General features: G+C 39.8%; 1 protein-coding gene across 5 annotated transcripts in view; it reads right to left on the reverse strand.

The window, feature by feature from the left end:
• Positions 1 to 142: 142 nt before the first annotated feature.
• Positions 143 to 13,445, reverse strand: part of MTOR (mechanistic target of rapamycin kinase) — a 65,594-nt gene continuing 52,291 nt past the window's right edge. For 4 of the 5 annotated variants that reach the window (XM_063417088.1, XM_063417086.1, XM_063417089.1 and 1 more), the window contains 21 exons: positions 12,853 to 12,970; positions 11,881 to 12,087; positions 11,275 to 11,375; positions 10,857 to 10,953; positions 10,141 to 10,239; positions 9,495 to 9,617; positions 8,709 to 8,891; positions 7,989 to 8,123; positions 7,537 to 7,711; positions 7,204 to 7,339; positions 6,399 to 6,546; positions 5,603 to 5,725; positions 5,267 to 5,349; positions 4,239 to 4,311; positions 3,663 to 3,737; positions 3,072 to 3,207; positions 2,699 to 2,764; positions 2,484 to 2,564; positions 2,140 to 2,220; positions 1,607 to 1,712; positions 143 to 1,117 (listed from right to left, as the gene is read on the reverse strand). In XM_063417088.1, the coding sequence (XP_063273158.1) occupies positions 1,102 to 1,117; positions 1,607 to 1,712; positions 2,140 to 2,220; positions 2,484 to 2,564; positions 2,699 to 2,764; positions 3,072 to 3,207; positions 3,663 to 3,737; positions 4,239 to 4,311; positions 5,267 to 5,349; positions 5,603 to 5,725; positions 6,399 to 6,546; positions 7,204 to 7,339; positions 7,537 to 7,711; positions 7,989 to 8,123; positions 8,709 to 8,891; positions 9,495 to 9,617; positions 10,141 to 10,239; positions 10,857 to 10,953; positions 11,275 to 11,375; positions 11,881 to 12,087; positions 12,853 to 12,970 (2,362 nt within the window). In that variant the 3' untranslated portion in view covers positions 143 to 1,101. The remainder of the gene's footprint in view (positions 1,118 to 1,606; positions 1,713 to 2,139; positions 2,221 to 2,483; positions 2,565 to 2,698; positions 2,765 to 3,071; positions 3,208 to 3,662; positions 3,738 to 4,238; positions 4,312 to 5,266; positions 5,350 to 5,602; positions 5,726 to 6,398; positions 6,547 to 7,203; positions 7,340 to 7,536; positions 7,712 to 7,988; positions 8,124 to 8,708; positions 8,892 to 9,494; positions 9,618 to 10,140; positions 10,240 to 10,856; positions 10,954 to 11,274; positions 11,376 to 11,880; positions 12,088 to 12,852; positions 12,971 to 13,445) is intronic. The other variant, XM_063417087.1, reaches the window with a different exon arrangement.

Genomic DNA, 13,445 nt, shown 5'->3' on the forward strand with positions numbered 1-13,445 from the left:
CAGAAAGGAAATAAAGCCAATAACCTGAACTGATGCACAAAAAGACAAATCAATGGCAATAGGAACCTTAAAAAAATTGTAATCTGCTTCCCTGTCCCTGCCTAAGACAGACTTAGGAATAAACAGGAACACAGCCTAAGTGTTTACATTTTGATGTAATTTATTGGCACAAAAATATGCAAATACAACATGGCATCTAAACATGGCTACTCTGTTGTATTTTGTGCATTGTTTTTAATATTTTTAATTCATAAATCATAACTTTATCTTCAACCTCATGTTTAATAACCATTATTTTCTGTTTCAAGTTACAACCAGTTCCCCCCGTCTGCCTCCTGTGCCAAACCCTAACTTTCCCTAGTTATTTCCCAACTCTGCTTTTTAACCCAGACACTGCAGGAGGCTCCCAAGTATTGATTTGTACCCTGCATCCAGTTTGCCACCAACCACTCTGCACAGAGGCACCCTGACTTTGCTCAGCTCAGGGTTTTCAAATCTTGGATGTGGTCAAAACCCTGATCTAGCCAGAAACACAAATCCTGAACTAGTGTAACGAGCAGATAGACAATTTCCAATCTGGGGCAAGAATCAAGTTTGAAAACAAGGTACAGGAGGAAACAATGGTAAAATTCTACTTCTCTTTCTTTCCAGTTATGCAGCTCCCCCCAAAGCTAAATGAAGCCTCCTGCACAAGCGCATTTAGCTCACTGCACCCACATCAACAGGAATGACCAGGGCAATAATTAATCTGCAAGTTACTTAGTTACATTGCAAAGTGAGTGAAAACCCGTATAGTTATTTTCAATGGATCTCCAGTTCCCCAAAGACAAAGTGGAACCATAGACACCTATGGTACAATCAGTCTTCACTGTCCTGGAAACCCAAATCAAGTGTTGTGTTTCAGACAGCTTGTGTTTCCAACAGCAGCTATACATTGGCTTACACCAACTTTTAATATACAATAACTCTTTTCATTTACATTTAAAAATATTTGACAAAGGCTGTATTTCAGTCCAACGTTCAATTTGTGTTTGTAGAAGAGCAAGTTTGGAGCGAAAAAGCCTCCAGAATAAAAGGCTGTGCATACTCTGGAATCTCCTGTTACCAGAAAGGACACCTGTAAGAAAATAAAGATATTGTAATAATGTTGGCTTGCATATAGTTCCACAAAGGCAACAAACACTGAGAAGGAGTGAGATTCCATACAGATTAGACATTATCTGAGCACAGGCAAAGTTGCCAGGTGATCTTTGTCACTTTTAAACATTAGCAGGAAGGAGAACTATTTCCTTAAGTATAGTTCTAAGTTATCTAACTCTCAAAATAACACTAAATTGTTTTGTTCTTCACTCAGTGAAAGCACTGACCACCACATTCCTTATTTCAAACACTTAAAATGTAAAATCCTTGTCACTCCTTATAACAGCAATTTTCCTACAGAACTGTCTATGGCATTGCCATGGGCTTGCAAAATCTCCCAGATCAGATGCAGTATGTGATAAGGCTCCTACAATTAACTAATTACACAAGTGAGGTTCTCTTTAGCAGTTCCCTGCTCAGACTATTCCAGAAGAGTTTTGCCAGGTTAGCTGAGTGACAAACTCACCATCCAATGTAGCACTGGCACAGGTTCTCATGAGAAGTCGCTTGTTTAATGAGCAGTTCTACTTGTGTGGGTACATCCAGAGTTTCATCATGAGAGAAGTCTCGACCTTTGAAATTAAAGGATGAAAAAAAAACCCATGAAAGGAGTCACAAATCCTTGTCCTATTCCCTTCAAGTACATTATCTGGCAGGTGGGGAGTGGCTTTTTATAAACTTTAGAAGTGTAAAGTTTTGCACCTAAATGCTGCAAACAATGAAGCCAGGACAATAAGATTTCAGCTTCTACTAACAAGCTAATATCTGCAAAATATTAAATCTTTATAGTTACAAACACCTCTGTACTTTTTTAATCACACTTATTTGTATCTAAATGCAGGCACAGTGCTTAGGTTTTGGACAAAACCAGGAAAATGGCCTCATCCACCTAATCAGAATATGTTAAATTAAAGGATTAATACAAAATACAAACACTAAGGATAGTACTGATCCATCAGATTTTATCTTTCTTTTATATAAACGTAACCAGATGCTCACCAGTGAGCTTATCTCGCACCCTGTTGATGATCTGAATTGCCTTCTTATTTAGAGCTTCTGGCTTCACCAGACCATCTCCTACTAGAAGACAGAAATAAGACACAGAATTAGGACTTCATCTGAACAATAAAAGCATTTGTATTGTTTTTAGATGCATTTTGAGAGCAAACATAGATGCATTTTCTATAGATACAACTCTTTGTAGGAGTTGAGAACACAGATAATTTTTATGTTGACAAGAGACTGTATCTGTCCCATCTCATATAATTGCATTTGGATCATGATGAAATTTTCTGATCTAAAAACAGTTTCTGAATCAGTATAGAAACAACAATGAAACTTACTGAAGGAATGGATGGATTCAGGCACTGTGGTTCCAGTTTTTTTATGGGCTGTCTCACCCAATTCCACACTGTCCAACATTTCTATGGAAAAAAAGATGAAAACACAAAAGCATAAATGTGAAGCTGAAAATCAGCTGAAATGTTCTTCTGGAAACATTAGCAAGGTTGTTAATAGGTAATTTGAAAAGCATATTTGTGACATCTTTTCTACTCACCTACTGACTGACTGGCCGAGTAGGAGTCTGTTCTTGTTCGTGAGCGCTTATTGCCCTTTGTATTTGCTGCAGGAAAACAAGGAGTTAGAAAGTATAAACTGCACTTTCAGTCCTTCAGAGCAAATCTGTCCACAAACAATACAGATTTGGCTGCATTTCTCCTTCTCCAAATCTGATGTCACCTGAAAATCATTTCAATCTCCTGATCACTGCTGTAATTTCCTATTAAAATTCCTAAAGCAGTGTGCACACAGAAATAACACATGCAAACTAAGAGTTTAATCAGATTGTTGGAAAACACACCCGATTTCAGGCTTCTGCATTTCTTGTTTGAATATTGTCTTGCTGTCAGTATTTTAGCAGGATCACTTACTGTCCATCAATCTCCAGTTCAATAAGGGATCGTAGACGAAGGCTTCCAGCACAGCCATGACGCTGTCCTTGTGTTCACGCAGCACTTCCATCACTGTGTGACAGGTGATCCTGTAGTTCCCATCAAGGCCTGTCACCTTTGGAAGGAACAGAAGTGAATCAACCCCTGCTTTGTTCACTCTGCAACTCCAGGGACAGGAGGTAGCTTTGGAGTTCATTAAGATAACAAGACACACATTAATTACAAACTAAGAAGCTCACTTCTCCATGAGGATGATCTTTGTAAAGTGCCATGCAACTGACTGTGTCTGATATAAACAGCTCTTTGAAATGGGGAAATTAATGCAGGCCTAAGAAATTGGAGGAATTTCAGGGTAGCTCATTTTCTAACTAAAATGTTGCTTTCCACTGTAATGATACTGAAGATATCACAGGAAATATTGTAATTCACAGAAAATGAAACTGAAATATTAACACCTCTGGTATTCAAGGAGTGGTGAAGTTTAGCCACAACTAAAAAATACAGGAGAAATTGAGAAATATTTGCCATTTTCCCTAGGAACAGTCCCCTCCAATCAGAGGGAATGCTTACCTCCATAGCATTTGTCAGCATCCTTGTTAATCTAAATGGAATTTTCTCAGGGAACTTTTCTCTTGTCATTGCAACCTAAACACATGATGATGGAGAATAAGTAAATTAATAGCTAACTTACTTTTTATAAGTTATTAAGTACTGTGATAGTTTTGCTAAAATCTTGAAGATTTTATTCCAAATAGGAAATAAAATCACAACTTTATGTTCCTCAGTTCTCACAAACTTCTGGGAGAAGCTAGATGATTAACTTGGTAACAAAGGGAAAACTCAAGCATGTGCCCAGCAACACAGACTGCCTACCAGCAGCTTAAATTGCTCCAAGAAATTTCATGGAAGTGATGTTAACACTTCTTTGACTGTTCCAGTGTCAGCTAATCCCCAAGACATGCTTCCAAGATAAAATATTTATTATTTTCACCTTGTCTGTAGGTAAAAGGAGGCTCAAAAGACAGCCAAAGGGTTTTCCCAGGATCAGACTCCAAGGTCAGTTTGTCCTGGCTTATAGATTAATTTTTGTTCCACCAGAATGTGTGATATATTACTGAAAAGTGATGTCCAAATACAAAGACTTACCTCAAAACAATCCCCAAAGTCGATATGCAGGATCTTTCCACTCAGTCTGTCCAACATCAGATTGGAAGGGTGTCTTTGGTGGGAGAAAAAACAGAGCATCAGTGACAGACCATTACAAAAACCCAAAGTAAATCACAGCAGCTCCAGTCTGAAAATATATTTATCTTCATGAACAGCCAGTGATAGCTTGCTTGTCTGAGATCTTCAATCTCAGGATGAAAAGGAAACCTTCCTGACAGTGCATCTGTCACATTACTTTTGTAATTATCTCTCATGAGTTAGAGATCTTCTCACCGTGGAAGATAAATAACTTCCTGGACAAGAATGATCAGTACATTTCTTGGATATAAATGTTTATGAATGTTTATTTTTCAGTTAGGATAAATTTTTCCACTTGTTTTATGATTTTTAAAATTTTTTTAGTGTAGAAAAATGTAATGCATTATGCTGCACTTGAAGTAACACAAATCATTTTACCACCAACAGAGAAGAAAATCAATTCAGACAAGCAAAACTATAGTGCTGTATTCATACTTACATTTTCCAATTTTGTTTTAATTCAATTTTCAAAGATTTATAATTTCATATTAGAGACTTCGAAGTTCAGAAATAAGAGCTCTTGTTATTAAACATTTAAGGGTTTAGCTGGTTTTCCATTACACATTTTCAATCTGATATACATTGTCTTCAAAAGTGTTTTGGAAGTTAAATTGTTAAGAAAATGGATGGAGAAGGATTTCCCATTGTGTGAAAGGAAAAAATCAGAATTTGTGGTCCTTAATGCAGTTCCACATGTATTCATTTCAAAAAGGAACAAAGTCTTATTTGTACTCCAGATACAAAAATTGCATCTCACACCTGCAGTGCTGAGAGTAACAGCAGCATAATTGTGACCTAAGATGGTATCACCACAACTCAGCAGTAACCACAGTGGAAGATGTTATCACAAGAACAGATTCAGGGAATGAGCTGACAGGCCTTCACAGTCTGTGCTTTTAAATAAAAGAAACTTTCACAGCTTTACTTACCTGTCCCCAAGGCCCAAAATGTACCCAACCATTGACATCACAGCTAATGAACGGGTGTAATTTGTTCTTCTGTCAAACCATACCTACAAGTGGAGACAAAACACAAAAAGCCAAGCAGGTATGCTGCATGCTTCCATATATATTATAATTGATGCATTAACTAGAAATGTGATATGCTTAGATTGAGTACTCTCTAAGTTTGAGGGGGTTCAAACACCCTGTGCCCTTGAATTAGATATCTAAGCTACTGAGAGAATATATTCTGAGGCTCTCACTCATTCTGCAGAGAAGGTAATTACACACTCTGCTGTTTGCCAGCACTTGTGTTGAACTCACCTCTGAGCTTGGACTTTTCAGCCACAGCAGTTTGGCAAGGTCATCCCCAGCTGTGTTATTCACAGCATGTTCAAATACCTCCACTTTCTGCATCAGAGTCAGGTGGTCATAGTCTGGAGCCATCTACAATTCAGAAGTGACACTCAGCAAATTAAAAAGCCATCTCCAGTAGCCTCGGAGAAACACATAATAATACATAATTTCGTATCAAGTTTATACTTAAATTATTTGTAGACTGATGTGCATGTTTCAAACACAGCGAGGTACTCACACTACAGTGAAGATTTCTTTTTAATTGGGACAGCAAATGATTTAGTATACACAAAATCAGTAGCCCACAGCCCTATTTAACTAGAAAACTGCAAAAGTAAGTATTTTTCAAAAACCATTATCCAAATAAGTCCTCTGGGCTGGCAAACGCTTTCCTTTTTGGCAGGAAATTCCAAAATTTTCTAGTAGTGTTCAGTTTCTCCAGTCTGCTGGAGCAGACACAGGAGACACAGCAGGCACAACATTTGCAGTGCCAGCAGCATGGCACCTTGTTTGAAACACATCACAGTCGTGCAAAATTCCAAACACGGATCAATCACCAGATGGCAACAACTTGTGGTCACTGCCAAAACTGGAAAGGAGAAACAAATAAACATATGGCAAACTACAACCCTTATCTAATATTTTTTACTTATTGTAACAACCAGAAAAGAGGCAGAGGAAGAAGCCTTGCACTATTTTCCTTCATTAAGACACTGATGCCCTAAAAGAATGTTCCAGAACCTCTGCCAGCTTTGCCCCTCACCCTCAGCATGATGCGATGCTCGATGTTGAGCAGGATCTTTTTCTTCTCCCTGTAGTCTCGGATGAGGGCGTGCAGAGTGTCACAGTGGGGCACCCAGCCAATTAAGCCTGAATTTGTAGACAGTGGAATAACAGCATATCTCTGGATGCTGTGGGAAAAACAGAGAATCACAGCTCCAATTGTTGTATATTGTAACTTAGTAGATTTTGAGATGCTTGAAACAACTACTGTTAAATCTGATTTTGGTCCAAATTGTCTTGTCAATGCTTGTCTTGTCAGACAGACTTCAAACACCCCTTTTGCACAGATTGGTGCCAGGTAATCTACAGACAAGCTCAAAGTTTACATGGTTTCACTGAAAGGCTGCTTTCAGAAGATACATGTTATGTCACCCACGATGATCTGTTATTTGCACACGATATTTGATGTGTTCTTGCTTGAAAGACACTGCAGGATTGCACTCAGTGATTCCTGACCAAGCTATTTAGTGATTATAATAAAAAACCTTTAGCAAAACCCCATTCTCAGGTTCCTAAGGCTGTGCTCAAGGTGTCTTGAAATAGGCATTGCTTCAAAAACCATAACAATTTACAAGACAGGACTTCAATTAAATAAAACAAACAATCCCCTCAGATAATTTTCTTCATGTTTCAATTCTATGAATGCTGTTTTTCTTTTTAATTAACTTAGCTCCAAGACTTGCCATTTCTTCCCAAAACAACTGCTTGTGCCAAGGTTTACTTGCAGAGCTGCACCCCTGTAAGGAGTCACACAAGCACTTCCAGGCACCACCCAGAGCACACACCTGAGGTTTTTACGAAGAGAAGTTGGGTCATTTGCTAGCAGAGTGTTGACCAACCCAAAAAGCTGCATCACCCTTTCATCTTGGCGAAGGTCTTCGTGACCTTTCAGAAGGAATACAAACTCATGCCCATTGCTGCCTGCAAAAGAATTAGTGCACAAAAATTCATTCTCATTGAACAAACAGACAAGAGCAAACACATATGCACCCAAAAACTGGAAAGTGTGGCAGTCAGATCAACTAAGACAAATCTCATCAGAAAGAAAGGTTGGAGAGGTTTTACCAGGTGAGTATATAGTTTAAATACTGGAATAGCTGAGTGAAAAGTGCTCTTACCCATTAATGTCAGCTTCCTGGGCCGCTGCTTGGAGGTGATGACCTGCAGAGAGGGAGCGATGGACTGGATCCGGATGATGGGCTGGTTGGGATCGTACGTTCCTGGCACTGCCAGCTCCAGATCCCGGCACATCAGGAGTTTGGGGGACACATACTGTAGTTCCAAAGAGGTGAGCTGCCAAAACCAAAAGAAATACAACACCTTAGAATTTCAGTTTAATTTCACAGAAGCGTCTGAAGAGTTCATGCTGTCAAGGGACCTAAAACAGTGACGAATACTTCAGGTATTTGCAGGAAGTGCTCCATAAACACCAAATTTGCAGCAAACCCTATGCAGCTACTTCCAGAATACTGAATTAGTATGTTTTGAATAACCAGAAAACATAAAGCAAAGGTTGGTATTGACAAGTTGCACTGTAAGACCCACAAAAGATCTGACTCTCCCCCCTCACCTGTGGCAGCTGCTTTGAGATGCGTCGGAACACGTGATAATAGAGATCCCACGCCTGAGTTAGGTCTTTGACATTTCCTGATTTCATATACTTCCTGCACCACTCTTGAGCTTCCATGAGATCTCTGCCATAGGCCTAGGGATTAAAACAACAGAAAAAAGAATTTCAACAGATGTCGTGTAACAAGTGGAGATCATTTAACACCCACAAAGAGCATCAGAGTCTCTTTTCAAATTGCACTACAAATACTTGATCTCACATTTTTATGGCAGATCAGAATTAAAGATCCAGAAATTCCTGGATCCAAGATCTGCATTGAATTTATCCAACAACATTGCTCACAAGTAGACTTCATTATAGGAGGCAACTGAATGCTTAGAATCACCCTTGAACAGTGGGCTTACAAGCTCAGTTAATTCTCTGTTACCTGTGCTAGTGCTTACAGTGAACAAAGCAGAATAATTAACTGCAGAGCAGTTGTTATTTTCCAGTCCCTATCAGACATCCTGCCAATACAAGACTCCAGGGCAATTCGGGCTACCACAGCCTCTTACAGTCACCAAAAGTGACACAGATCTGAAGACAAACATCAGTAATGAAATCTGCAGCTGACATAATGAGTCTCAAGACGTTCACTTTTTGTGTTAAATGGCAAAGGTTCTTGTAACACCTCTGGGGCAGGTGGCTGTCCTGAACAGTCTCTTGGCCATTTGCTGATACCTGATTGAAGGAGGTTTCCTTTAAAGTCTGAGGTCCTCTCTCCATCATTGCATGAAGTGGTTCCAGCACTTCAAACATTCCCTTCACATTTCTTTCTCCAAAATACAGACGAGATGCTTCTTCCAACCCTTCATGCCACATCTCGTGCCATAGGATGGCCACACGGATTAGCTCTTCACTCACCTGTTTTAGGACAGAAAAATAACATTAAACACCTAAAGAAATCCCTGGGACTGCGTCCTGACATAAAATTGCAAAACTCCCTTCTTCTCTAATGTTATGAAATATTTGTTCCTGGCAGCCAGAGGGAGCCACAAGAACTATCACAGTGATGGAACATTTTATTCTGTAAGAAACGGAATAAGCTTTTCTCACCTTATTTGTTACCTTTGAAATTTTCTACATGCTTGTGCAGCTTGGCCTGAAAGCATTATTTTTCATTTATTCATAAAGATCTTTATCAAATTAATGATATTACTCTTTCCATGCTAGGCTCAGTAAGTTTTGTTTCTGCTTTCCACTAAGCAAAAACACCTCTTTATGGAACAAAGGTTTTTCATGTATTTCTTCTCTAAATGTATTCATAAGGAAACACAAAAACTCAGTGTGTGAATACTTTAAAATAAAAGCATTCTCTAGAAATTACACTAATACTGTAACTTCTACCAGTTGCAAATACCCCGAATCAACTGTACTCAAACAAAATCAACAATAAATAGTCATTTTGTGTTATTATAACTGACATCCATCCATCCAACATAACACAATGGTGCACTGAGCACTCACCATCATTGCCTGCTGCACCAGAGTGTTGCTGTGCTCACACATGTTCTTCAGGATCTTATTTGCAGCATTGTGCCGAGCAGTGGTCGTAGATTTAGAAGCCACAGTCAAAGGATAGATCAAAGCCTGCAAGGGACAGCAACCAGTAATACTTTAGAACCCCATAGAAGAGCTACATAAATTTAAATAATTAGCAAAGCATTAACAAACAGCAGCCTTGGGGATAAACAGGAGGAAGCAAGCTCTCTTCTGGAAAGTGGTGGTAGGAATTTACTACTGAAAGTCTTCTGATCCAAAAGGCTGTTGAGACTTTAATTCACTGAATAGCAGAATGACACTGAGAGCCTCTTTCAAACAGGAAGAACAAAAATAGGTTTAAGATTTTGTGGGAAGAAATTTAGATCCAACCTGTGAGGTAGGTTCTCAGTAGTCATGTAAAGACATTTCAGGTGATTTGCACTACCCAGTAGACATTAAATTACATCAGACCAAGAGTTCTTCCCAGGCTGCATGGCTCATTCACCTCTTCCCATTTTCATGTGAACAGTGCTGGGCTGAAAGCAGCAGCTGCAGCAGGAATTGTCCCCATCCTCACGTGCTGTGACTCCCTGTGCACCCGTGCCAACCCCTCCTGTGAGGTGCTGCTCACCTGGGGGTGGTAGCGCCCAATGTCTGTGAGCAGCTGATGGATGAGACGTCCCACCAGGGGCCGAGGGGTGTCAATCCTGGCAATGAGCTGAGGGATAACCTGGCAGCAAGGAAAAGGAAAATAAACACTCCTGTCCCCTCATGTGTTCAGTGCAGCAGCTGTTCTGCCCACTCCTGGAGACCTCCCAGCTCTAAAGCAGACAGAGAAGCCCACCACTCATTTTAGAGCCGGTCAGAGGGTAAAACAAGGTTCCAAACAGAAATGTACAACAGCTCAATGAGATCACAAGTGTTCTCTGCAAAACTCTTACAGGATCCTACTATGGGAAGATGCATCTTGAAGTGTAATGCTTAAACAGGAAATAAAGTATTTTTTAATTTAATTACAAGAATCATTCTACAAGGCAATCCTGAAACAGATTGTGAACTACATCAGAGCAGGACAGTGGTGTTTTATATTTGATCACCACTGAATGCATGTCACCTTTAATTTAAGAATTTTCATTCCTTCTCAATAATATGCACTAATCTGCATATAAATGCAGAAACATTTCTCATTTTTCTGTTCAAGATACCTGTTAAATCAGTTACAGACTGTACTGCACACTGCTCTCAGCACTCACCTACAGAGGATTGTTTAGCCAGGGATCATAATGGATATCATGCAGCAAATCCCAAACTACCCCCAGAACTGGGATTTCTCTTTGTGTATTTTACCTGCAGCCAAGTGTCTATTTGGATTGCCTTGACTCCTTCTACCAAAGCCTCATTCACATCAGGCCAATGACCATAGTCAAACCACAGAGTAAGGACTCTGACAAAGAGAAATACTTTTGTTAGGAACAAACAAACGAAGGCACCACCAAAAAAAAACCCTCAAAAACCACCAACTAACCAACAAATAAAACCCCACCACAACAATCTCACATAAACAAAATCCAACCCAAAACACATTTACAAGCAACTTTTCTTCCCAGAACCCTCAGAGAGCAGGGATAACCCATCTAACAAAAATTAGCCTGCACTGAAGCATTCACTTAATTCAGCCATAACAAAAAAGAGCTGAAATACGTTCTGCCTAATCTGAAACCATGTGCTCTATCAGCTGGATTTTACTATGTGCTTTATTATGTACCTCAGAGTGTCTTGTAGGTTGTTTCCTCGAGACAGAGAAATGGATCTGAAGAAACCCTGGACAGCAGGGACTGTGTACATCAAGAGGGTCTTGGATAAATCCTGTGGGAATGAAAATTGCTGCATTAGCTCTGTGCAAGCACATCAGCCCACATGAATCCTAAACTCGAGAAGGGGAAAGAGGAAGAAATATGTGGAAATATAGACTTAATCCCCACTGTAGCTGACTTCTGCTCCTACCCTTCACAGGACATGTTGCTCCTAGAATTTTATGTTTTGCTTGACTACACAAAGATCTTTCAGCCTAGCAGGGAAAATGCTGTGAAGTGGTTTTATACTTCAGTTTGTTTGCAAAGCTTTGGAGAGCAAAGCAGCCTAAAAACTACCACCTTACTATAACTGGCAAATGAAGGAGCTTCCTCAGAGTCTTCCATGAAGGGCCTGATCAGCAGAATTTGTTAATGCACTGCATCACCTATGACAGCCAGTCCAATCTCCACTTCAGGTCACAGCTAATAATCATCTGCATTAATTCAGCCCACAAAATTCCTCTGTGTCTAAGCAGTAAGACCAATCCCTCAATGTGAAGAGGGAGGAGGGAGGGTACCTCAGTGACTTTTTTCTGCACGGGGGATGGGATGGGGCTGTTCTCAGTGCTCTCGGCGTCGCTCTCGCTGTTGCTGCCCTCGGTGTTGGCGCTGGTGATGCTGGCCCCGCTCGCGTGCCGCAGCTTCTTCTTCTCATCTCTGGCCTGGTTTTGGTGTTTATAGTGAAGCACTGCCTCAAAGTTCATCACTGCCCAGGCGTGCCAGGCCTGCCAACAGGAGAGAACACAAGTCAAAAGGAAGATGACTCCTTTCTGCAACAGGCTCTTTCTGGTTGTTAGATATAATCCAACATTTCTATGTCTGCAAACAACAGCAGTAAGTAATACCCTGCAGACAACACAATGCTTTGATTTCTCTAATTGCTTGTAATTTGTCTTACTATCTTAGATAATATGTTGAGTTCTTGGATTGGAATTCCCTGTTGAATATTAAAGAAAATGAGCTCTGTACCAAAAATTAAATTATATGTCCATATACTTTAATTTTTCAAAGGCTAAATTGAAAATTAGTATATTAGCATGCAAGGATGTGTATAGGAAAAAATACAGGAGATGGCTGCCCCAGAGAAGATCTGGCACCAAATATTAATTGAAATATCCCAACCCTGAAATCAAATGCACTTTGGAGAATTAACAACAGGGCTGCTTTCCTTGTTCAAGTATACTGACTAAGAACAAGTTAAATTTTTCCATTTTCTTTCTCCTTTGTTGCTAACTGACAACAGGAGAGAGTCTCAAAAGCAAGAACAGAAACTGAATTGTGGCTTGTTTTACCAACCAGATAAAATTCTAAGCAAGAATCTTATGGTTGCCTTGGGCCACTTTCTCTGGTTTTTAGTTCTGTTTTGGTTTTTTTTTTAATCCTACTGGCAGTAACAAGGCACACAGTTCTAGGAGATCTTCCAATTAACACCTTCCTTTCCTGCAGTATGGTATTTGATACAATTTATTTGGAAATTTTTCTGTAATGACCTTGTACCAGTTGCGGTCATGCTCCGTTGCAGCACTGTAGTATTGCAGGACTTTGGGGATGGTGCTCTCATTGATGCCTTGCAGGTTCAGCTGCCACTCACCCAGTTTCAGGAAACACCTAGTTAAGCAAAGAGATGATTGATTCAAAACCTAAAATGAAAACAAAGCCTCTGGATTAAAAGGCAAACTTGCTATCTAAAACACATTCCATGTGGTGAATCCAGTCAGGAAGCCTCTCCTGCAGACTGGATGCAAGATTCAAAATATCTCTATCTTGCTTGTAGTGTGGAACTAACTAGTTGAAGGTTTAATTTAAGAGGAAAGGTGGGGATCAAACTTTTTTCCCCATCTGTATGAGTTATAAAATAAATGTAGAAGTAGGTAACAACAACACCAAAAGACTTCATCAGCCTATGTGATAAAATGCACACACATGTGCTGTGAGCTGTAATAAGCTCCATATAAATGAGCCTTGTGGGGAGAAAACTGCCAGACAAACAATGAAACACAGAGGAACTGTTCTTCCCCCAGCCAGAACCCCATTAAGTCATTCCCTCCTAGAGGAAAGGAAAAACAACGTATTTTTACTGCAG

This window comes from Prinia subflava, chromosome 21, assembly GCF_021018805.1.
Source record: "Prinia subflava isolate CZ2003 ecotype Zambia chromosome 21, Cam_Psub_1.2, whole genome shotgun sequence".
In the NCBI taxonomy this organism is placed as follows: Eukaryota; Metazoa; Chordata; class Aves; order Passeriformes; family Cisticolidae; genus Prinia; species Prinia subflava.